Source organism: Carettochelys insculpta, chromosome 14 (assembly GCF_033958435.1).
Source record: "Carettochelys insculpta isolate YL-2023 chromosome 14, ASM3395843v1, whole genome shotgun sequence".
In the NCBI taxonomy this organism is placed as follows: domain Eukaryota; kingdom Metazoa; phylum Chordata; order Testudines; family Carettochelyidae; genus Carettochelys; species Carettochelys insculpta.
This window is the reverse complement of record NC_134150.1, coordinates 38127304-38151040: the sequence shown is the minus strand read 5'-3', so window position 1 is coordinate 38151040 and position 23737 is coordinate 38127304. Positions and strand designations below refer to the sequence as shown.

Sequence of the window (23737 nt, the reverse complement as noted above, 5' to 3'; positions counted from 1 at the left end):
CACCTCTCAACTGGCCATACTGCTGCCTGGAGCCAACCTTCTTGCTGGTGATCTGAAGCACACCCTTTGGGCTGTGATGGAGGATGATTGTGTCAGGTTCCACACTGGCACTTTCCTTAGCCTGGGGACAAGGCGTAATGAAGAAAGGAAAGAGGCAGCAGAGGTTAGACAGCCCCGTACCCACAACAGTGAAAGAAGGTGTATGAAGCAATGCTATCCAGCAGCCTCTGTCTCCCAGCCAGACTGCCATGCTTCACTGTGGTGGAAGAAAGCAGAGTGACCTAGCCCCAGACTGCTCAGCTCCCTAAGACCACATCGCTGGGAGGTGGTGGAGCAGTCTGCTGCGTCATTCCACTTCCGATGGCTCCTGACAGTGAGGTGTTAGAGGGTGACCTCTGCTGGTGGTCCCAGGCCTCCCTGGGCCCCGTGAGCTAACCCTGAGATGGGGAACCATTCCATCCATAGGGTGGTTGGGGCAGCTGCCACTGGGCCACCGAAGTGCAAGGCCTGGGCCCTCTGCCTTGAACTGTCCTATGGCTCTCACATTAGGTACCAGAGGGCGTCCACAGTTACTCCCTGGAAAGAGGGAGTTGGGGACTGGCAACTCCTAAGGGTGGGGGAAGATAGGAATGTAGGAGAAGGCTCAGGGGGAAGGCAGCAAAGGATAGGAGTATCACTGGTACCAACAGCCACCGCAAGCTCCAGGGCAAGGTGGCAGTGAGGGCCTGGTTCCATGATCAAGGAAGGGCAGGGCCGAGAATGGAAGGAGAGGGGCCAAGGGCAGTCAGTCCTCAGCGCCTGCTCCCCCCACTCCCTGACAACCACGAGCAAATGGAGCAGCACTGTCACACTGTTTCAAAGAAGCCATGGCTAGAGGTCCAGGCTCCTTTGAAATGCCAGGCCTGGAGGCAGCTCTCCCCCTTTCACCCATAACCCACGTCAATGGCCCTGAGGCATATAGACCTTGGCTGCTGATTAGAGGGCCCCTGAGCTGAAACCAGGAGTAGCGGGTAGGCTTAAGTTCCCCTGCTAGCTGCTGCCAGTGTTGCACAGGCCAGGCAAAGGACAGCAGACTGCCTGAGACAATTTGTCTGGGAAAGACTCTCAGTCCCTAAAGGGGAATACCATATGGTGACTCAGACAGAGCCAAGCCATGAGGAAGCTTTAAACTTTTCTTTCCCTACTTTGGCTTGTGTTCCTCCCCCCTTGGTAATAATAATTGTGTCAAGCATCTGGTCATAATTAATTTTTTCTTGAGTAGAATGGAGCAGTTCTGCATTAACCATGTCAGCCATTTCGATGTCCTCCACTATTAGCTCTCCTTCATTTTTTTGTCCTTCTCTTGTTCCAAATGTATTTATAGGACCTCTTCTTATTACCTTGCATGTCCCTTGCTTGGTGTAACTCATTTCATGCCTCAACCTTTTTGATTTTGTCCCTACATGCATATGCTATACTTTTGTATTCATCCTCAGCAATTTGTCCCCTTGTCCATCTTTTTCTAGGCCCTATTAACATGTTTCAAGTTGGACATGCAAGAACTGAAGCATCCCAAATGACTTTTGAAAACCTTGGCTCTAATTCATTACAATCCAAGAGCAATGTTACTGAGAGCCAAAGATGCCAACATCTGCTAATGTTTCAAATACGGCTCAAGTTTTCACACACTTGCTTGTGAAACTGTTTCATATGACCAGTGGAATAAATACCTCTAGAGAGGGTCAGCAGAAGAATCTATTCACCACTTTGGTCCCAAGCAAGCCCTATGCTGAAGAACTGCATTTCACCCAGAGGGAACTTATGAGGCTGCAGGAATAGGGAGTAATTATTTATAGATGAGATTGGGAAGTTCTAACTAGCAGTTTATAAACTAGAGCAAACATTTCCAGAATTTACCAGGGAGGTTCTAAGGACTGGGTTATATGGAGGGTAAACTAGATTGGTATAATGATTCCCTCAGTCTTATAGTCTATGAATTTGCGAGATATTATAAAAGAAAAAAAAGAACAGGACAAAAGGAAAGAGAAAATCCAAGCATGTGGGAGGGTAGGGGGAATAAGGCAAACAAAAAAAGGAAAATGAAAATGAGGGAGATCAACAAAGAAGAGTAGAGCTGACGAGTGTCTCATCTGAATCCCCTCAATCCTTTCAAAAAGAAAAGCTCCGAAGAGCACCACCTTGTGGTATTGCTGACAACTTCCACAGAAAGTGACTGCAGGAGACACTTCACAGAGTTATGTCTTAATAACTTCCATTAACCCACCACAGACCAGCATAATCCAATAAGTCGTAACATACTAAAACTGGAAGGGACCTTGAAAGTTCCTCAAGTCCAACAAAGTACATCTTGTTACTCATGTTCATCCTCAGCAGAACTGTCTGTGCTCTGACTTCATAGTAACTCCCATGGAATATAAACACTAGCAAACTGGATGAGACCTGTGGTCAGTCTAAGCCAGTATCCTGTCTCTGATGGAGAGCAGTCCAGCTGCTTCCAAGAAAGGTACAAGAAACCTTGCAGAAGGCAGTTCTAGTCCCCATATAGTCCCATCTCCATGCTGATAAGAACAGTATCATTTCTGAATGGCCTCCTGTGTGTTTTTATTAGGACACAGGCTGTATATTCTAACTTGAGTGGTTGAGATTAGGCACCAATCTCCTTATTTAGGCACCTGAATTAAATACATGCTGGTGTGCGGAGCCAGAAAGCACTTCAGGAGAACTAGACCAAGTTGAGGAGCATAGGGGCATGACGTTTTTTGCCTAGCTACACTCAAAATTTCATTTGCCCCTTGGTTTAAGAAGAGCAGCTCTCCTGCTGCTTTCTGTAAATATATAAAACAAATCCCTTGTCCGGTGAGCAGCCTTTTTTGCTACTGTTTGTCTCAGTCTGTGGTGTCATTTGTAATTGGATTAAGCAGCTTGTTAAGTAAGTCACTCTAAAAGGGATTTAATTCTAGAGAGAAAGCTCCACTGCTTCTTAGCTGTTCCACAGCTTTAGCTCTTCATTCTTCTCCCTTTGATTTAATACGATTTGTAAAATTTTATAGCCAGATTAGAATGAACTCAACTTTCAGTGTTTGTAATCTGTAATATTTCTTCAGTGTCTATGGCATAAATGCTAAAGACAGTGTGCCATGCAGCATCCAAAACTGTGAAAAGATAAGGCGTCTGCATGGGTAAGTATCAGAGGGGGCAGCCGTGTTAGTCTGAATCTGCAAAAACAATGAGAAGTCCTGAGGCACCTTATAGACTAACAGATATTTTGGAGCATAAGCTTTCGTGGGCAAAGACCCACTTCAACAGATGCATCTGTCTTTGGGTTTTGCCCACGAAAGTTTACGCTCCAAAATATCTGTTAATCCGTAAATTTCCACAGGATTTCTCATTTTTGCACGGGGCAAATTCATGAAGCCCCCAAAATAGATCTTTCTGAGAGAGTGATTCATGCTCCTGATTACTTAGAATTCTATTTGGATTTTAATGCGTTACTTAAGCATGGATATATTTGGTTCTGTGCGGAGCAACTTGAGATCAAGAAGGAATTACATGAATTTTTAATGGGAAATATGAGGGATGCCAGAGACATCTGGATTCTGATAAATTGTTCTTTTTTTACTCATTGGACTGTTTATTTGATTAATTTCATTGTTGGACAGTGAGCTCAACCTTTAGACAGCTTTATTGAGAATAATCTCTTTCCTGAGTAATTCCTCCTTTTTTTTTCCTGAGAAAAGTCATTCACAGAGTACAATTTGTGATAATTTATTCCTCCCCGCGGAGCTTGCTGGGATTCACGAAGTCTGTGATTTGGTTTTCTGAACTGTAGGGGCTAAAACTTAAATCTGTGAAAAAAAAAAAAGTTTGCTGCAGCTTTCCACCTTGTAAAGGAGGTACACATAAGGCATTCCTAGTGGGATTATATCTACCTTATGTATAAAAATGCAGTTACCTAACTGCAGGTAAATGATAAGCAATGTTTGACACTGGCAGAAAAATTAAAGGGAAATAAAGGTCTAGATGTTTCAGACAGTGAAGCCATTTTCCAAATCAGGCAACTTGCTAGGGAGCGATTGATTGGAAATGCTTACAATGCCAGTCCCATGCTCATCCATCTTTAAAAGTGCATGTTACTGTCCTTAAATTTAACAAAGCTAGATAGCCCTTGTGCTGCTCCTGTGGGAGTTGCAAATATTTGTTGCTGTCAGGAGTTGGCCCATTGACTGCTTATTTCCAAGTCCCCCACGTTATGTCTATACTGCAGCTCATAGCAGTGGACAACGCCTATTAGGTTTGCTCAGCCAGTGTGCTAAAACTATCAGTGTGGATGCTGCAATGTGGATGGTAGCTCAGCCACTCACATTCCTACCGCTGGGCGACAACACTGAGCCACCAGCCATAATGCAATGTCCACAGTGCTATTTTTAGCTTGCCAGCTTCATCAGAGCTAGCAGAGTCTGTCTACCTGGGTTGAGAGGCTCACTCTCTGTTACAGTGTAGACTTATTCCCAAGATCCAAACGTAGTAAGGCACCATTATCACTTTACTCTCTCTGTATCCCGTTGTGCTGGGCTATGCATGCGGTATGGAACATTTCACTTGGAGCTGTGACTTTCCCTCTGTTTTATTGCTTCCTGCCAAAATCATGAATGTTCAGCAGGAGAACTTTAAAGGATTTAGCTCAGAAACCTTCATGCTTTTGGAATTCCTGTTTTATGCGGCTGCAATATCATTTCCTATGGTGAACTTTCCACCTGAAGAAGGAGCCATGAAAAGGGAAAACTTTACATGGCTTGAATGAAGGTTTCAATATGTGATTTATTTTAAATATAACAATGTTCTGGACACACAGATTAGTGTAAAGTAATTCACAAATTATGGCGCAAGCCTGAGATGTGAATTCTCAGTTCTGAAACTCAACCAAAAGACTGCTTCATATGCTTCAGCTCCTGTCACACAAAACCCTATGTACTGAACTTTATTACAGGTTTCTGACCCCTTATTACTACTTAAAAATGTAACTCAAGAGGCTGCTATTCTCACCTCCCCACCACAGCAAGGGAGCTGAGATACAGATCCCAAAAGCTGATGGATGGAAGCGGAACCCATAATTAACGGGGGCAACAGCTTCCATGGGCCCCCTGGAAGGTGTGGGGGAATGTGGCTCTGCACGCCTGGAAGAAGCAGAGCCCCAGGAGGAAGATCTTTGGGTCTGGGGAATAGTATCGGGCTGCTGGGCAGGGCAAATCTGGCAAAGAAACCAGATTGAACTCCAGAGCTTCAGGATCCTGGCCATATTTCTTATGCTCTCCACATGGCCCACAACTCTTCCTCCAGTGGAATAAAACTTGGCCGCATTAAGAATTCAAACTCACCAAGACTGTGTAGTGTATTTCCCTAGGAGGGGAGGATTTGGCTCAGAAAGCTTTCCCTTCAAGTGGGTAAGAGGAAAGAATCCATATTTGGGATAAGCAAGCTGCATGAGCCAACTTAAAAGAAAGGCTGAGAGGGGATGTGATTCATCTCTATTGATATGTTAGGGGATAAACACCCCAGAGGGCGACAAGCTATATAAAATGAAGGCCTGGCAATAAAAAAACAAATGGCCACAAACTGTCCCTGAATAAATTCAGGCTGGAAATTAGAAGAAAGTTTCTAACAATCAGAAGAGTGAGGTTCTGGCACAACCTCCCAGTTGGAGTAGTCGGGGAATATATAAACTATTTCTAAGCATAGAGCTTGATAAGTTTTTGAACATGATCATAGGATGGAGCTGCCTGTAATGGCAGAACACTGATAACTCAATGACCCTTCCAGGGTCCCTGTTGTGGTTGTACATAAACAAATACCAAAGTATCAGTTCTGCCAGAATAACCAACATGCATTAAATAGGAGGTCAACACAGGCAGGTGCTAGTATTCAAATTGCTGAATGGCTACGAAGTAGACCCACTAACAAACCAACTCCCAAGTGCAAAGTGCAGAGATATGATTTACAAATTAAATGTTTTATTTCCTCTTCTTCTTTTCTTCTTCCACTTACTCGAAAGTGATTTTTAAACATCTCACTAACCTCTTTAGGTCCACAGTTGGCATTGATAACCATCTTCCCAGGATGTCCAGTAACTGGGTCACAGGTGAACAGCACCCCTGGAAAGGGCATTATATTGCGAACAAAATAAGTGATGAAAAAATACTGACTGAAAACAACATTTTCTGTGACTATTCATTCATGTTCGCTCTTCTCTGACACTGGAAAAAGAGTTTTACTGCAACAAATGTGACTTATTTGGCATCTTTGGAAGTCATATGCAATCAGGAGTCAAATAATATCACATGACTTCTAGTGAGTAACAACTAAGCAACACAACTCAGATCTCAAGTACTGAATTATCACCAGTTATTTATCTATTGAGACACATAACAAAAAGTGTTGAATTTTTTGACTACTGAATAAATAAGAGGAAACTACTTTCCTTCTGGATGTTCTGAAAGAGAAAAAGATGTTAAAAATCACCAGAAAAATATTTTGGAGTGAGAAGGGAAAGACAGCTAGCTGGACAAATAATGGATTTTGGGTCTAACTGAAAACATTTCTTTTTTTCAAAATTTTCAGCAAACAGAAAGGCAAAAAGAAAAGTTTCTGGCTGAATGGAATGTTTTGATTTTAAGAGATTTTTAACCTTTTTTTAATTTCAAGGAAATGTCAACATGAAAAGTTGTTTCGAATAGAAACATCAGAAAAGTGCATTTCAAAATAGCCAAAATTAAACATTTTAATTTTTTTCATTACTTTTTTCCCAAAACATACAATTCAGTTTAATTAATTTGAATTTGTGAAATGCATCCATTTTGCTGCATCTGTATTTTTTGCTACACACACAAGAAAGTTTGGGATGAAAAACGTTGCCCAGCTCTAATATATATTTCTTCCCTCAACCAAAGAACACTGATTTTGCAGTCAAGCACTCAGAAGTTGGGATATATCAGAATCAAAGCTGCTTGTGAAACTTTACTGTGGCTTCCTATTATGTACTTGCTCGCACATTACATTTCCACAAGACCTCTACTTCATTCAGTGTGTGAAGCACACAATGAGCAGCCCTTCGTTATTTTGTTTTATCTTCATTGTTCATTGTATGTTCCCAGGGTTTATTCACTGAACAAACTTTGCTCTGAATACAGAATTATTCAGTTTCTCATGTGCTTTCCCATGATGCTCATCTGAGTGCCTTATAACCATAAATTTACTGTCCCAACATGAGAGTTCCAGAGGGGTGGGTATCAGATGATGAGCTGACAATTAAGAGAAATTAAGTTCAAAAGTATCCACTGATTTTGGGCTTCTGGTCTACGATGATGTTGCAGTCTACTTAGGATTACACAGAATTTAATTTATTCAGTGTACAGCTCTGAGTGATTTCAGTTACAGTGGTGAGTATTTAACAATGATGCAAATCAGACCCCAGGGCCTCAAATCAGACCTGCAGAAACAAATAACATTCTCCATGGGGTGCACAGAGACCTCAGAAATTACTGGAACATCACCCCAAGCCCAGCAGGAGGTAAAAGAACTGAGGCATGCACGCCAGGGAACATGTGTGGCTGACCTGCTGCACTGGCTGGCACCATTCTCTGGACGATGACTCCCATCTGTGCCAGGATCAGCTGGCCTCGTTGCTGGCGATACTGCACAGCTGCGAATGAGTAGAGTGAGGCCCAACAGATCTGTATCCCCTCACACACCTGGGGGAAAAGTAAACAAGACCATCCCACAGAACAGGCACTGAGCACCGCACCAGATTGGGCTCACGGAACTTGCGAGGAAGACACATATGCACCAAACACACCACCAGTTAGCATTAATGGATAACAGCTAGTTCCCATTTATCCAAGGCTCTCTGCAAGCAAGTGGAACCTGCATGTCTTCCTAGCTAGAGAGCTCCAAACAGGATTATCAACCAATAACAATCTTCATCCACAGGCGCACTGCAGGATCACAACATCCAGGGATCAGACCTATTCATGCGTATACACTATATGCATGCAGTGCAGCACTTTCTACAACAGTGTAGCCCCAAGAACTAAGCGACCAAGAAATTCCCTTACTGCTAGCTGAATACTTGATTTTTCTACCACAGTGGCGAGACTGAAGATCAGATTATCTTTTTCCTTTGACTGACAGGTTTGCTGATTAGTTTTTCACCCTGAATTCATCATAGGTTTCTATCTGCCAAATTTAACCTCATAACCCTCACTTACAGCCCTCCTTGGGTATTGAATTTAATTGCCAGCAAGTTATCAGAGCCCAGAGGAGTCAATTACTTCACTATTGTAACCTCCAGGGTTTGGATGACTGAATGGGTTTTCAACTCTTTTACCCATGTAGTCATTCTCCAGCACCTTTGAAAACACTAACTGAAGGTGTAATTAAGAACAAAGGAAGTTTCTTGTGATATAAGGAGACATACTCAAGGAAGAAAAACACTGTTCCCTTTCCCATTTAACTAAACAAAATCCATCCTCTGCAGTCGATCGTGGTACTCCTCAATATCGAAAGGAGTAAGAAAGGTTGATATGAGAAAATCTCCCATCAAGCTCCCTTTGTAAAGATAGCCAGGTAAGTCAACTGCAGATAAATCAATTTGAGCCACACAATTGTCATAGGTAGGACAGCATATCTACAGTTGACTTACCTGCCTAGTGTAGATCAGGCCTTAATTAGATAACACACCTCACCCTAAACCTCAAAAAAGAGTTGTTGAACCAGCATGCCCATTGCAGGGAAAGAGAAGGTAAGAATCTGCACCTGTTGACTCCCCCTAACTTCCAGCTCTGTGTGGAGTTGCCTGGTAGCAGACATTGCTGTTGTGTCTTCTCCAACAACACTGGATCTCACTGTTAGGCACTCTTGCTGCAGTCCCAGTTCTTCTAGTCGCTGCAGGACTGCATCTTCTATGTCACTGCAGAGTTTAGTGGTTCTGAACACCTCAGAACACCTATGGAGCAGAGCAGAGAGAATTGGCATTGGCCATAGAACACAAATGAACAGTCCCAGCATTATGTTAAAAAATTGACACATTTATCCTTGTCTTCTCAACTAAGAAAATGTAATTTATAACATCTGCCATCTATGGGGTCAGTTTGAGAGGTGCCAACCACCAGGATCTCTCCATGGGCCTGCTATTAAAACATACTAAGTCTAGGATCCATGTGAGCCTGCAAAGTCATGGTTCTGTGTGGACTTCCAGCCACAAAAGCGTGGATATTTCTAGTCCAGCCCCCAAACTCACTCAGCGTTAAGCCACAGGCGTCCTCTGTTGACTTATGCTACGTCAAATGCAGGGGACGGGGCCTCCTAAAACTGATCCTCTTTGCACAGAGGAACCATGCTGGTCGCACTGCCCACATGGCCCTTCACATCTGCAAAGGGAATGCAGAGTTAAGCATGCTCAGTCTGCGGCTGGACTTTTCCCAGCATCCCGTCAGATGGTTCCAAACCCTACTGCACATCAGTTTCAACAACAAAAAATCAAGGAGGAGGAATAAAGATTTGATGAGTCTGTTTTTACCTTTTGCAAAGCTCCTGAAGGTTTCCTGGTTTTATTTTACTGGGGGAAAAATAATAACAGAGAGGTCAAGATAAAATAATAGTCCCACCTCAATTACTATAGTTATGAACCAAAAATAGCCACTGAACATATTTTACTGTGCTCCAGAGCCGTACCTGTCTCCGCAAGGATGTTTGCTCATGTTCCCCTTTTTCTTTCTTTTTTTAAAAATATGTTTAAATCCTACAGATTGAATCTCTCTTGTCCAGCACCTTTAGGATCTGACCAGTGTAGAACCAGAGAATTTGCTGAGACATGGGAAGTCAATATTGTCTAGCAGCATTACCAACACTTACTGCTTACTGGGCTCTTAGAAGATATTTGGGGTAAATTAGAGCTAAATAACAGCACAGAACACTGACAGTCAAGACCGGTGGCTGTAAACAAACTTTATGGGACCATGGGAAACCTAGGTTATGTGTACACTAGATTAAGAAAATCAACTGAAGATATGCAGTTCTAGCTACAGTAATTGTGTAGCTAAAATCAACGTAACTGCGCTCTTCTAACTTGGCTGTCTACACAGGTGAAGGATGACAGGAAACACAAGGAGTACAGGATTCAACTGTGACCCCTGAGATGTCAATTTCACATGTCCATAGTAGACGGGTGAAACTGAACCCCAGAAGATCGACCCTGAGCAGGTTCATCTTCTGAGGTAGTGTAGACGTAGACTTAGCCTCACCCATGATAAGTGGATATCGAGCTAACTAAAATCATGCCAGATTACAGATGCTGTCAGATGAGAGTGTGCTAGACTAGAGAGGTTCAACCTGTACTGGAGAAAGATTAAAAAGGTGCAAAACAGACACAATAAATGGATGGGATAACAAAAATAACCTCACAGTGACAGATGTTCCTGAAATTATAGTAATGAATTCTCACTTTATAGGCAATAATGGGAACAAAAGAGCTAAGAGTTCCAAGCTGCAAGTATAAAAAGTCCACTGTGTGTAGCCAGACAGAGTCTCCCACTTACAAGCCAGCTTGCTCGTTGCCCCCCCCACTGAGGAGCACACAGGGCACGGAAACGGCTGCTGACAGCACAGTCTTTGATGCCCTCATTGAGGCCCAGATATGCTAGCTTATCGTGACCCTGAGAAGCAGAAAGTACAGCTAGAAGGCTAACAGGCCAGACTGTCAACATGAGAGTGGGGGGGGACCCTCAAAAATCACCCCAGCTGGCATTGATCAATATGATGCACACACACAATCACCCAGAAGGGGACGTGCCCTGCCCGCACAAAAGAATGTCCTGTACTCCTAAATTGCTTATCTCTTGTCTTACAAGTGCAAACTAAGTAAGAAATGCCCTTGTAACAAACTGGAGTCACAAAGACAGACCAGTATGATCTGGCACCATAGATAAGAAAGAGAATACATAACCCAAAAGGGGTATAAAAGATGGGTCCAGCAGAACTCTAACTTTGAGTGCATTCAACCAACTTCCTGCTGGTCGGGTCAGGTGATTGCCTCCCGAGGTCCACAACTGGGGACGCCCAACCTCGTATTCTTCTTTCCGCGGAATTGAGTGACCGACCCAGCTTGGCTACGCTGGTATCGAGAGACGCAGAGAGGGTAAGATACACCCATGCTAGGTCTCTGACTTTTTTTGTGCACAGCTAAAGAATTAGAGCTCTGTAACTAGATGTCATTGTGCCAAGATATCATTGTGTTAGATGGTAACAGATATCTTTGTATTGGATTGTAACATAACTTGTTAACACCTGTACTTTGCTAGCATATAAGAAGTAAACAATAGCCTTTTGTAACCCCACGCTTATAACTGTAGCTTAAATAAACTTGTAACTAGTTAAGATCCAAGCCTAACTATTTTGTTAACCCTTTTGTTACTGCAACACAGCCGGCACAACAAAAGAACTTTAACCGTTTGGTTACTACAGCCTGGCCGTGGGTGAGAGTGCTAGGAGCTGCCTGCTCTAACAGTAAAAAACTGGGTTGCTTAGGACCCAGGGGAGTACCTCACCGCACATTACCTGGCCACCGGCTAACACTGTGTTAAACAGCTGAAGAGAGCTTAATGAGGTCATGCGAAGTAATTTAATGCCTTTTACACGTGGGCTATGTCTAGATAACAGCATTTGGTTGACAGAAGTTTTGTCGGAAGATATCTGCCAACCAACTTCTGCTGACAGATTGCAGCCAAACTGCCAAGCAGATTGCAATCCGCTCTGTCGACCAAGAGTGGCCAGACTGCCCAGCTGCTCTCTCAACAAAATGGACAACTGGTAGCACAACAGACAGAGCTGCCCAGTGTCCAGGGAGCCCTGTTTGTTGACAGAGGGCCCCTGCAATGTCCATATCAGCTTTCTATCTACAAAGATCTGTCGACAGAGGCGTTATGCCTTGTGTTGAGCAGGATAAGACTGTCGACAAAAGTGCTGCGTTCTGTCGATTTACTGTCAGCAGACCACTTTGGGAATCCAGACGCTCCACAGGTTTTGTCAACAAAACCCTCTAGTGTAGATATAGCCATGGTGACCTGCCTATCCCAGAACTAGAGACTGTGCCTAAAATATCCCCTACTGTTGTTTCTCAGATTCAGGTTAGATTTGGTTAGATCAGGTTAGATTAGGAAAGAAGACAACCCTGTGGCAAATTTATTACTAGCCGAAACTAGAACAACTGAAATGACCATTTCTCTATTTACACTCTGCCAAAGATTTGACACCACTCAACAGCATCTTGAATGTATCAGTTGATAACAAATTTAAGAAAGTAGTTAGTTGAAGAAGAATGTTGGATTTTTTTTTTAAATGTAAGCTGTGTTCTATTTCTTTTAAGGGAGCACAGGAAACTTTAAAAACCCAGACCCCTTCCTGGCATGAAGAGGGAGGGAACATTGTTCTTATCACAGAATATTGTTACAAAGACAAAAGACCCTATAATCCAGGCCACTTTACCAGGCCACTTCAGTGAGCTCCTTCACAGATTCCTGAAGAACATGGTTCTGTTTCATCTGATGTTCCAGTGCTAATATGGTAACACAGAAGCCTTCTGGGACGAAGAACTAGAAAGTGCAGCAAAGATACCATTAAATACAAAATCCACTATACAGATCAGCCAAAGATATTTGGACCTGGCTAGTCAGAAAAACTTTGCATGCTCAGTTTGCATATATAATAATCACCATTGCATAAGCACAAGTAATTGTGCATGGACATAATGGCCTCCTAATCATTTGCCTATCACATTGCTCTCACAATATTGGTAAATGTATTTAGAAATTAGACGCATAACTGTGAGCACATTTTGCATATACCAATTTATGAAAATATAGACCAGAGTATAAGGGAAAATCAGTTTATTTTATGATTTTTTCCCCAGCGTGTTCCATATACTTTATATGTTCTGCGTAAGAGAACTAAATGGAGACAATTGAGTAGAATTTCTTGTGGTATGTCAAATTTAAGTTGTTTAAGTCATGAGTTTTTAAGCAAAATTCCTTGCATGGTTCAGTGAAGAGGTCTGCTTAAAAAGTAGGCCACGATACAGTCCTATGTCATGAGAAAATGACCAAAAAACACTTTCTCAAACACAAAATCAGTGTTTCCCAATGTTACTTTTGGTACCCAGGAACTGTCAGTTATCACATGACTATATGTAGGGTAGTTAAACGCTGAAAGTAATCTCAGAGTATGAAGGAAACTTCAGCATGAAATCCTGATCCTATTTACAGTCAAATGGAGTTTTACGACTAATTTCAGTGAAGTTATAATACCATTCATCAGCTTGAGCGGGGCCAAGATTTCACACGAGATTTCAAACCAGTTTATCTCAGTGTGATGTCAAACCACGATAAATCTTACATAACTGTCATTAGGACTAGATGCTGTACAACTTTTTCCAATACAAAAGAAGGGCCAATGCACTCTATAACTTCTAAAACACCTACAGCTGTTAGCTATGGACCTCTTCTTTCTGGGCACCACAGGAAAAGGCTAGACACAGGCTATAGCTCTAATAACAATACTTAAGTCTTATACATTGCTTTGAATTAGATCTCTAAGGGCTTTCCAAAAGAGGGCCATATCATTATTCCCATTTTACAGATGGGAAATCTTAGGCACAGAATGATGTGGTGATCTTCTCAAGGTCCCCCAGTAGGTCAGTGACATAGCTTTGAAAAGAATCCACATCTTCTGAGTCCCAGCTCATGTCACAATCAGTTGTTTTGTTACAGAGCCTATAATGACTGGGGATGAAGACTATTGAACACAAATAGCATTAAGCCTATGGGATCAGAGTCAGCCTGTGGAACTCCTTGCCGGAGGAGGCTGTGAAGGCCAGGACTCTATCACGGTTTAAAAAAGAGCTCAATAAATTTTTGCAGGTTAGGTCCATAAATAGCTATTAGCCAGGGGTAAAGTATGGTGCCCTAGCCTTCAGTACAGGGGCAGGAGATGGATGGCAGGAGATAAATCACTTGATCATTGTCTTCTGTTCTCCTTCTCTGGGGCACCTGGCATTGGCCACTGTCGGCAGACGGGATACTGGGCTGGATGGACCTTTGGTCTTACCCAGTATGGCCATTCTTATGTTCTTATGCATATTGTTAAGCCAACGGCCAGAAAAAAGGGAAGATCTAACTTTGCTGCAAAACAGATATTGCATGATTAACTAAGATGTCAAACAGATGTGAGGAATATTTTTATTCCCTGAAATGTTTAAACAAGAGCAAATTGTGTCTTATGGTTTTTTATGTTTACTGATTTTTGTTTGTTTTGTTTTTAATGGCTAAAGTCTTTCTAACAAGTATTTACCACAATGGTTATTACTTTTTTTTTTCTGGTACTCATTCAAGATCAGACTGGAAAAGTTCCCATTTCTAAATGTTAACCAGTCTGAAAACCGGGCTTTGATTTGCAACAGAAGATGAATATAAATATACGACTATAAATAAAGAAATTCTGCGGTTAATATTCTTCTAAAAGCAACTGATTTTAAGAGATATCCAACAATGAATTCTAAAGCACTAATATATTTATAAGTATGTGCTAGACGATTAGTGTACAATATATACTTAGATAATTTACAATGTAATCACAGCTCATGGGAGCAAATATATTGTACTTTTTTCCCTCCATAAAAATCGTTTACTAAACAATTGCCTATTTGCTTCTATGTGAAGGCTTTAAAATACAATGCTTTTGCCTCAGCTCATGAATACTCACACTACCTATTAAGTCATCATTTCTTAAAATTACATGGATGCATCATGTTTAAAAATAAACTAGACTTTGCAAATAGCCCAACACAATGAAAAAATAAATTTCCCTTATATAAATGTTTGCCTAATTTACCATAAATGGATTTTTAAACAGACAGAACTTAAGCCCCCTCTCATGAAACAGACAAACTTCACAGAAGAATTTCATTCCTGAGGGACTAGACAATTTAATGGGCAACATAGCTTTTTAGCAGTTCGCAAAAGTTGCATGGCCAAGACTAGTTACTGCCTGATGGAATATTGGTGCCCAATTTTAAAAGGAATTGCCTATCTCTGGAGTGATCTCAACTCCATTTCTACTGGACAGACATCCATATAAAAAAAGAAAACACTCATATTTGCACTAACAATCTCCTCATTGGCAGTGTGAACACAGGAATTAAAAATAAACATGCATTGTGACTGCGCTACACTCTTAACCTTCGAGGTGGCAATTTTGCCTAAACTGGTGCTAAAGCACACTGGCAAAATTTAAACCCAGTTATCTTTTTTGCTGGTATATGGGACTTCATTTTAGAGTGTCAGGCCAAGATTTTTCACAAGAGTGACACAAATACCTAATACTGCATTTCTACTGTCTGAAGACACACGATGACCATTCAGTGCTATAAGCAGAATGCAGATTAGTTCTAAGAGATTTTTATATTCTTAGATACAAACCTTAAGCTTTCTATTAGAAGTAGTGTGATTACTGTAATATTTGCACTTTTTTTTTTTTTTGGTTTTCTATTTGGTATAAAAGACAGGCGAACAAATCTGGGGAGTCTACCACAAAATAATCTGTGTCTATTTTGTAATAAGTTCTAGGGACAAAGAAATCAAGGAGATATAGCTCAAGTTTCCTAGACATATATGTCACATGCATGCACTTGTAACAATACAGAGATATCACTGCTGAACTCCACCACCTGGAAACTGGAGATTGATAGATGCTTGCGCCTTGTGGAAGCTCACCTTATTCCTGAGCTGCCTCTGTAAGTACGTGAGCTGACCTATCTGGGCTCCTTTCTCCCCCACATCCTTGGTGCATTGAGAGTGCTCATCAGTGAAAGACACCACAAACTGGGAACTGGCAGTGGCAGGCACAGGCAGCTCCTTCCACCGAGAGCCAGAATTCAAAATACGCTGCGCAGCTTCCTCTCTACGGGTACAGAAAGACGCATGTTATGGCACAGTGGTAGGGAAGACAAGCAGTAAGACGGCCTTTCTGACATACAAGGCACATTCGCAAAAACATGTTACCCAGCGCATGTGGTCAAGCTACATCAGTGGTTCTCAGCCTATTTACCACTGGGGCTGCATGTGCAGTTCTCCATGGATTATATGGGCCACATGCATTACCAGGGCCGTGACCAGTTATCCATGAACAAACAGTGACTTTATTTATATTTGTCTGCTACTTCCAATTGTTGCACAAATATGTCAATTGTACAAATTTCAGCCTAGAGATGGCTAAACTGCTGTTCGTGATTGGATAATGCTTATGACTCATTATTTGCTTTGTGTGACAGGCCACCTAACTAACATAGTCTCATTCATTTTGCCTGGGTGGATGGCCTCACACATTGCAAAGCCTTCTAAAGAGTCAAAGATGGTTGCACAAGAACCTGTGATGCACACACAGACACAAGACTACTTGCCAAGGGTGTTTGTGACAGTTTTGCTTTGCACAAATGCTCTTTGGAACAAAGGGTGCTTATACAAATGTTCACAGAAAGCAAACACAGAATGGCAAGGCTGGAGACTCCAATGCGTGCCTTTTGTTCAAAAGCGTATTGATCTGCCATCTTCACTCAGCTCCCAGTATTAGAGTAATTTCTCTACTCCTATGTACCAGGATCTCACCTGTAATAGAATTCAACCAAGCCCCAGCCTCGAATGGTCAGATTCATCCGGAAATCAGCAATGCACTCATGGAACACGCCTGTTCCAATTAAACCATTATACACCAGAGGGCGAGCTTGTTTGTCAAGCCTAGCACAAATGTCAAAGAATTTGCCACCTTGGGAAGGAAAAATGTAGGCAGGTTTTCTTCAGCATACAACGTTCATTAGTCAAGATAAAACAAGCAAGAGCTTTTTGTTGATTTCATACAGTTCTCCCATCCTTTATTTAAATATTCCAATGTATTTTGGATCCATCTGGAACATTGTTTCTAAAGCTTCTTTGGCCCTTTAGCATTTTAGGTGATTTTGAGCAGCTGGTTCCCAAGCCAAAATGTGAGCTTCTCATCACTGGACTCTGGAAATTGTAGCACTCATTCCCAAGCTAAATAACCAGAGCAACTCAGGGATGTTCAGCACAACTGGAGATCTGAACTCCTCTGTCTGTACCTGAGGCCCCGGGCAGGCAAAGAATTACACATGTGCTTATACTTAAACACACCAGTCATCTAACTGATGGCAATGAAACCCCATGCTTAACTTGCTGTATGTCTATGCAGCAAATAGACACCCACAGCCAGCCCATGACAGCCAACGCAGGCTATGTCTATACTAGACAAAGTAAGTTGACCACAGATATGCAATTCTAGCTAGAAGCTGCGTGGCTAAAATCAACATATTCGCACTCGACTTACTCAGCTGTCTATACTGGAGAAGATCGATGGGAGAAACTCTTCCGTCGACCTCCCTTACTCCTCGTGTCTTGCAAGGAGTACAGGTTTCAAGTGCAACCACTGAGAGGTCGATTTTGTGCATACATACCAGACACACTAAATTAACCCCCGAAGATCAACCCTCAGCGGGTCAATCTTCAGGGGTAGTACAGAAGTACCCTCAGGCTTGCGGGGCTCAGTTCTGCAGGAATGTTTAATTATAGCGTACACTTCTGATCTCAAGTTGCAGCCCAAGCTCTGAGAACCCCCTCACCCTCCCAAGCCTGGAAGTCTACAGAGCAATGATGAATAACTGCAACCCAAGCCCATGTCAGCTGGCACAGGACAGTCACGGGTGTCTGGCTGCTATTTAGACATACACTTTGAGAACAACAAGAAGTCCCTTTATAGACTAACAGATATTTTGGAGCATAATCTTTCGTGGGCAATGACCTGCTACATCAGATGCATGAGTCACTGATGTCACCATCTAATGAAGCGGGTCTTTGCTCACAAAAGCTTACGCTCAAAATATCTGTTAGTCTATAAGGTGCCACAGGACTTCTTGTTGTTCTCGAAGATACAGAGTAACACGGCTGCCTCTCTGATACTTGACATACATTGTAAGTGTATGCAGGAGAATCTGGTAACTGGTAACTGGAATCATGCACAAGATAATCAAAAGAAAGATAAACAGAATTATAATAGTGATTTGTAACTAGGCATGCTACCCATTATGGGGACACCTGAAACTTACACCCATGCAGCACCCTGGCCCAGGATTGGGGCTGGGCTAGATAAACAAGAAAAGGAAGTTCAGTGATAGAGGAGACTAGAAGCCATGCTGACTGCAGGCACCCTCAGCACAAGCCTAACTTAGTCCTTAAAGACCGCTTTTTCTGACCACAGGTTTGGTTGCTCTAAATCAAAGCCCTGACACTTAGCACATTTTGGAAACACTATGAACTCTACTGGCCAGGTTCGCTTGGAGAGGGGACATGCTCGTTAATTTGGTTTTGGCCTCCCCCTCCTTGTATTCTGGAAAATACACACAGGCAATCTGAAAATACACATAGGCAATCTGGAAAATATAGCAATTAAATAGCACACCATGCAAAATGCCCCTGCCTTTACCTCTCTTGTAACTCAGTGGAACTGTTTCTTAGCTCTTATCTAAACTACATCTGTACCGCCCCCGTCCATCTACCCTACACAACTAGCTGAAGTCAACAGACTGTGGTGCTGTCCACATGGTAAGGTTGGAAAGGCTGCTCTCCCATGAACTCTGGATATTCTTCTCACCAACCCCGCCAAAAATTATTGCCCACCTCTGACTTAGGCTCTAAAGCATTTTATTTAATAGTTAAAAAATGAAGATGATCTCACATTCTTTAACTTACCTGCAGTGAAACTGACTCGGTATAAATCTCCGATAATGCCATCATCAGCCATTTCAGCCAATGAGGCATTGGACCAGTCAATGCCAGCCTTCTTCCCATTGGGAAAAAGAACATAACCTACAGTGAAGCTGAGAGAAACAAAAATCAGAACATATCTGGTACAGGTCCCAATTTCTGAAGCTAGGCCTAAACTAGCAACCTGTTTTGTGGAACAGAAGGCTGACTCTTTAAGGGAGGCTACAGGCCCAATGTCACTTAATTATGATTCAGAACAGACCTAGGGAAATGTGGTATTCCCAGAGGAACCCTGGGAACTGTACAGGGGTGGCAATGCCTGCTGGAAAAAGGAACAAGCAAATTAAATATCTCCTAGCTCTCTAGTAACAAGGAGTAGGCAAGAGACAATACTCACAATGAGGGTCCTGAGAGAAAGGTGGTGAAGGGGTGTGAGACGGTGGATAGGAGGGTCAGAAATGAAAAAGACTGGCAATGTTAGTGCTATTAGAAAACAAAAAATACCATACTGCCACTGTATCAATTGACAGGGGAACCCCACCTTGAATACTGTGCAGTTCTGGTCAGCCATCTCAAAGAGCAGAGCAGGAAAAGGTTCAGAGTAAGGCCACAAAGATGATCAAGGGTTTGGAATGGCTCCATGCCAGGAGAGATTAAAGAGCAGAGGGCTGTTCATCTTAGAAAAAGAAGAATGGAGGGGACATGACAGAGGTCTGTAATATCAGGGGCGGTGTGGAAAGAGGGAACAAATACAGCACAGAACCCAGGGGTCCCAAAATTTAATTAACAGGCAGCAGGATTAGCACAAACAAGATGAATTACTTGTACGTGCCATGTTCAATTAACCAGTGGACCTCATTGCCAGGGCATGTTGTGGAGGTCAAAGGCATAAATGGTTCAAAGGAGAACTAGCCAAGTTCATGGGCTACCTCTATACTAGAAGCATCTGTCAACAGAAGTTGCTGTTGGAAGAGATCTTCCAACAAAACTTCTGTTGACCAATCAGGTCCACACACAAAAGCGGATCACTCTGTCAACCTGCTCCGTCGACAGAGTGGTCAGACTGCTCGGCTGCTCTCTTGACAGAATGCCCAACTTGAAGAACAGCAGACAGGGCTGCCCAGGGACCCAGAAGTATTGTCTATTGACAGAGGGCCCCCCAGAGTGCCTACACAGCTTAATTTTGTTGACAGGTGTTATTCTTCATTGCGGGAAGGCAGAACGCTGTTTGCGGAAGTGCCAAGTTTTGTCGACGGACTGTCGACAAAATGTATTTTGTGTGTAGATGCTCCATGGGTTTTGCCAACAAAACACTCTAGTGGAGATGTAGCCATGGAGAATAAGTCCATCCAAGGCTGTTACCCACAATGGTCAACGCCACCCCATGCTCAGGGTGACCCTGAAGCTGTGAGTGCCAGAAGCCTGGGAAGATAGGGCCAGATCTTTCCAATACTGCCCTGTTCTGTACATGCCCTCTGAGGCTCTGCTAGTGGCCAAGGTTCAATACAGGATACTGAGCTACAAGGACCATTGGTCTGGCCCAGTGTGGCAGTTCTCCTTAGCCTGAGTGAAGGAGAATTTCTACTGACTTTACCACAGAGCTGGGTGGGAGGATAGTGACAAGCCTGGATTATGAAAGGGGGTGTAGGGGCCTGAAGCAAAGGGCCCCAGTTTAGGAGCCCTGGGATGCAGCCCCTAACGCCCCTGCGTGCTGTGGCTCTGCCCGACGTGTGTGGCAGGAAGCAGCTCTGCCCACTGCCATTCTCCATCTCCCCTCTCCCTGCGAATGCCACTGTATGCAGCATTCTTAGATGTGCTTGCCTAGCGACTCCACCCCCACCACTCCCATTGGTCACAATTCCTGGCCCATGGGAGCAGCAAGGGACAGTGTAGAACTACCTGTTCCCCAACCCCAGCCCAGCAGCTGCAACAGTTAAGTACCCAAATCTGCTTCCCCCTTCTTGCCATTCCTCCCTCCCAGACCATAGGCCCCCACCCCATCCCACTCCTGCACCCTAACTCATGCCCAGACCCCGCAATCCTATCCCCACCCCACTACTGCATCCTACCTCCCATCCAGACCTCACACTCCATCCTGCTCCTGTACCCTATCTCCTGCCTAGACCCTGCACCCCATTCTCAACCTGCTACTGCATCCCACCATCCAAGCCCTCCTCTGCATCCTCCCACCCAGACTTTATTCTCCCAGCCTATTCTTGTGCCCCCACAGCGAAACTCCACATCCGCAGCCCATTCCAGTGCCCTACCTTCCACCAGACCTTGCACCCCCACCCCAGTCTGCTCCTGCACTCTAGCTCCCACCCAAACTCTGCACCCTCAGCCAGCGTCTTCAACCTACCTCCCATCCAGACCCCAGACTCTATCCTGCTCCTGTACCCATTCACCCACTTCCTGTTCCTTCACCTGACCCTCCTGCTCAGACCCACGTCCCTACCCCCAGCCTGATACTACACAACCCCACCCTCCCAGATCCTGCACTCCCATTCCCACCCCACTTCTTCACCCCACTCCTGCCCACACCCTGCTGCCCCATCCCCAGCCTGCTCCTGCACTGTCTCTCTTGTCCAGAGCCCACACCCACAGACTGCTCCTGCACCCCTTCTCTTCCACCCTGTACTCCCATCACACACCCCGGCAGCCCCATTCTGCACACTGAATCCCTCATTCTGGCCACACCCTGAAGCACAGGGGGCACCACAAAATCTACTAGTCCCAAGCTCCTAGAAGAATTAATTCAGTCCTGGCTAGCAACAGAGGGGTTTGAAGTACCTGAGAAAGGAGGGTTTGAAGCTAAAAAGCCAGAAGCCACCAAATCCAGTGAGGCGAGTACTGAAGTTTGACTAAACATACTGCAAGAGGACGATGGAGGAGAACACACTATCTAACCCCTTTGACTAGAAACTTTAAACCGTCTGCCTTTAAGCTGTCATTGGAAGACTGGTGATTGGAACGCCTGAATTTATTTCCCCACGACTCTGAATTTGTTTGAGTTCTCCGGGCAAATCACTTAACCACTCCATTGGAATTTGCCCAACATAAAAATGGCTATAATGTGGTGCTGATGCAGGAAGCTGATACGAGACTTTTACTAATGGTAGTAAAGTACTTTTAGATTTCTGGTTTAAGATGTTATAAAATTACTTTCTTGTTAGTATCAGGCAGACTATGAAAGGGCAGATTTTAAATGCCTGCCTCCAATCTTTCATTTGTAGGTGCGCATAAAATAACTTGGATCTCTGGGAGTGCTTAATTTGTGCCTTTAAATCATATCCTGGTGTGTGCCAGGGTCAGCAATTCCCAGCACATAAGGCGGGAGCTCAGCCCCATCCCTCTTCTCCCATGCAGCCAGCAGCCTGGCTGGGGCCAGACCCTGAGCCCACGCCAACCCCTCAGCAGCATGTGGGGGAGGGGAGCAAGTCCCCCCCAGCATGGGGCTGGGGCTGGGGCTGGGGCCCCTGGAACAAATGTGGGGCCCCTAGACAAGTCAGCACTTTTGTGTAATTGTGGGGAAAAAAACCATTTCATATCCCACCAAGAAATGACCCTTTATACTTTATACTAATCAAAGATAAAACAATGCTGGGGTCACAAGGAGGCGACTCTGCCCATAGCAACTAGGACTATCAGTGACTTTAAAAAGTATTACCAGTACTCGGACAGTACACAGAGTTCAAAAGGTCAAATTCTGGCCTTGGAAAGGTTGCTGACTTCTGCTCTAAACTAAGACTGCAAATAACTGAAGGTGAAAGCTGCACCTGTGATTATTTGTAATCACATAACTGTGGGGGCAGAGAACAAGGTCTGGCTGTGATCTAGAAGAAAACCTGACCATACTAGTGCAGAACAAGGCAGACATAAGCTTCACAGACTGCTTAAACTTACTGTGTTGTTTCTGGTGTACAAATAACAGTTAAGTGTGCTGAGGTACCATCCTGTAAGAGAAAAAGTGGAGACAGGAAAGTATTCTCACTGCATGGAGTGCATGAGACGCCTGAGCTTCTGATGCTACTGATCAAAACAAAGTCCTTGCCGCTTTATTTCAGAAAGCCACTTATCTCATAGACTAAGAGAAAGTGCTTATGTAGCATTTTACTATTACACGTTGCCCAACTGTTTTGATCTATCGATTTATTTACTGTACAAGGCATTTTATATTTCCCGTGAAGAGCACTCATTAAAGGTAAACGTGGCCAGTCGAAACCAGACACATTAAGGACACCTCTTGATGCAGCAGTGACGTTTCATGGCTTGATGTGTTTTTGGGGAGAGGCCATTTGGCACAGTACAGTGGCATTACATGGAAGAAGCCAGGGTGATGAGTGGGAGAAGGATACCGAAAGTGAGCACGGAAGGACCACACAGCCAGCAGGAGCAATGCAGTGAGCACAGGCTATCATAACAGTTAGGTTGCGTCTACATTACGAGATAAAACTGATTTTATTAAAATCGATTTCTTAACGCTGGGTTTTATCCATTCAATTCTGAGCACCCTCACCTTCCCACATGCTCCCCACCAAGCCGACTTACTGCTGCCACACACAACTAGCTTAAATCGAGTGCTGCTGCAGTGTGTTGTGGGAACCTATTCCACAGTTCTTTGAGCCCCATTGCATTCTGGCCCCACAAGTAAATGTGGGTATATGATGCCATCTTCCCACATTTCATTCCCCTTTCCCCTGCCACGTTAAGTATGTTTAAGCAGACATGGCTGTTATGCTGAAACTCGAATGAATCATCAGTAATGGGCTGCTCAACTGATTTGATGTCACATGATGGGGCTGGAGCCTGGGCTGTGCGTCTCTCACCCGGTTTCAGAGTGTGAGCTCCAGTCCAGAGAGGAATAT

At 43.7% G+C, this 23737-nt stretch overlaps 1 protein-coding gene across 2 annotated transcripts in view; it reads right to left on the bottom strand.

Annotated features, from left to right (window-relative positions):
- LOC142020552 (rifampicin phosphotransferase-like) overlaps nt 1-23737 on the bottom strand; it is an 81946-nt gene that overhangs the window by 33790 nt on the left and 24419 nt on the right. For both annotated transcript variants that reach the window (XM_075008512.1, XM_075008513.1), the window contains 10 exons: nt 22776-22825; nt 18858-18985; nt 16707-16863; nt 15816-16002; nt 12535-12641; nt 9572-9610; nt 8809-8998; nt 7610-7745; nt 6073-6149; nt 4-121 (listed from right to left, as the gene is read on the bottom strand). In XM_075008512.1, coding sequence (XP_074864613.1) covers nt 4-121; nt 6073-6149; nt 7610-7745; nt 8809-8998; nt 9572-9610; nt 12535-12641; nt 15816-16002; nt 16707-16863; nt 18858-18985; nt 22776-22825 — 1189 coding nt within the window. The remainder of the gene's footprint in view (nt 1-3; nt 122-6072; nt 6150-7609; nt 7746-8808; nt 8999-9571; nt 9611-12534; nt 12642-15815; nt 16003-16706; nt 16864-18857; nt 18986-22775; nt 22826-23737) is intronic.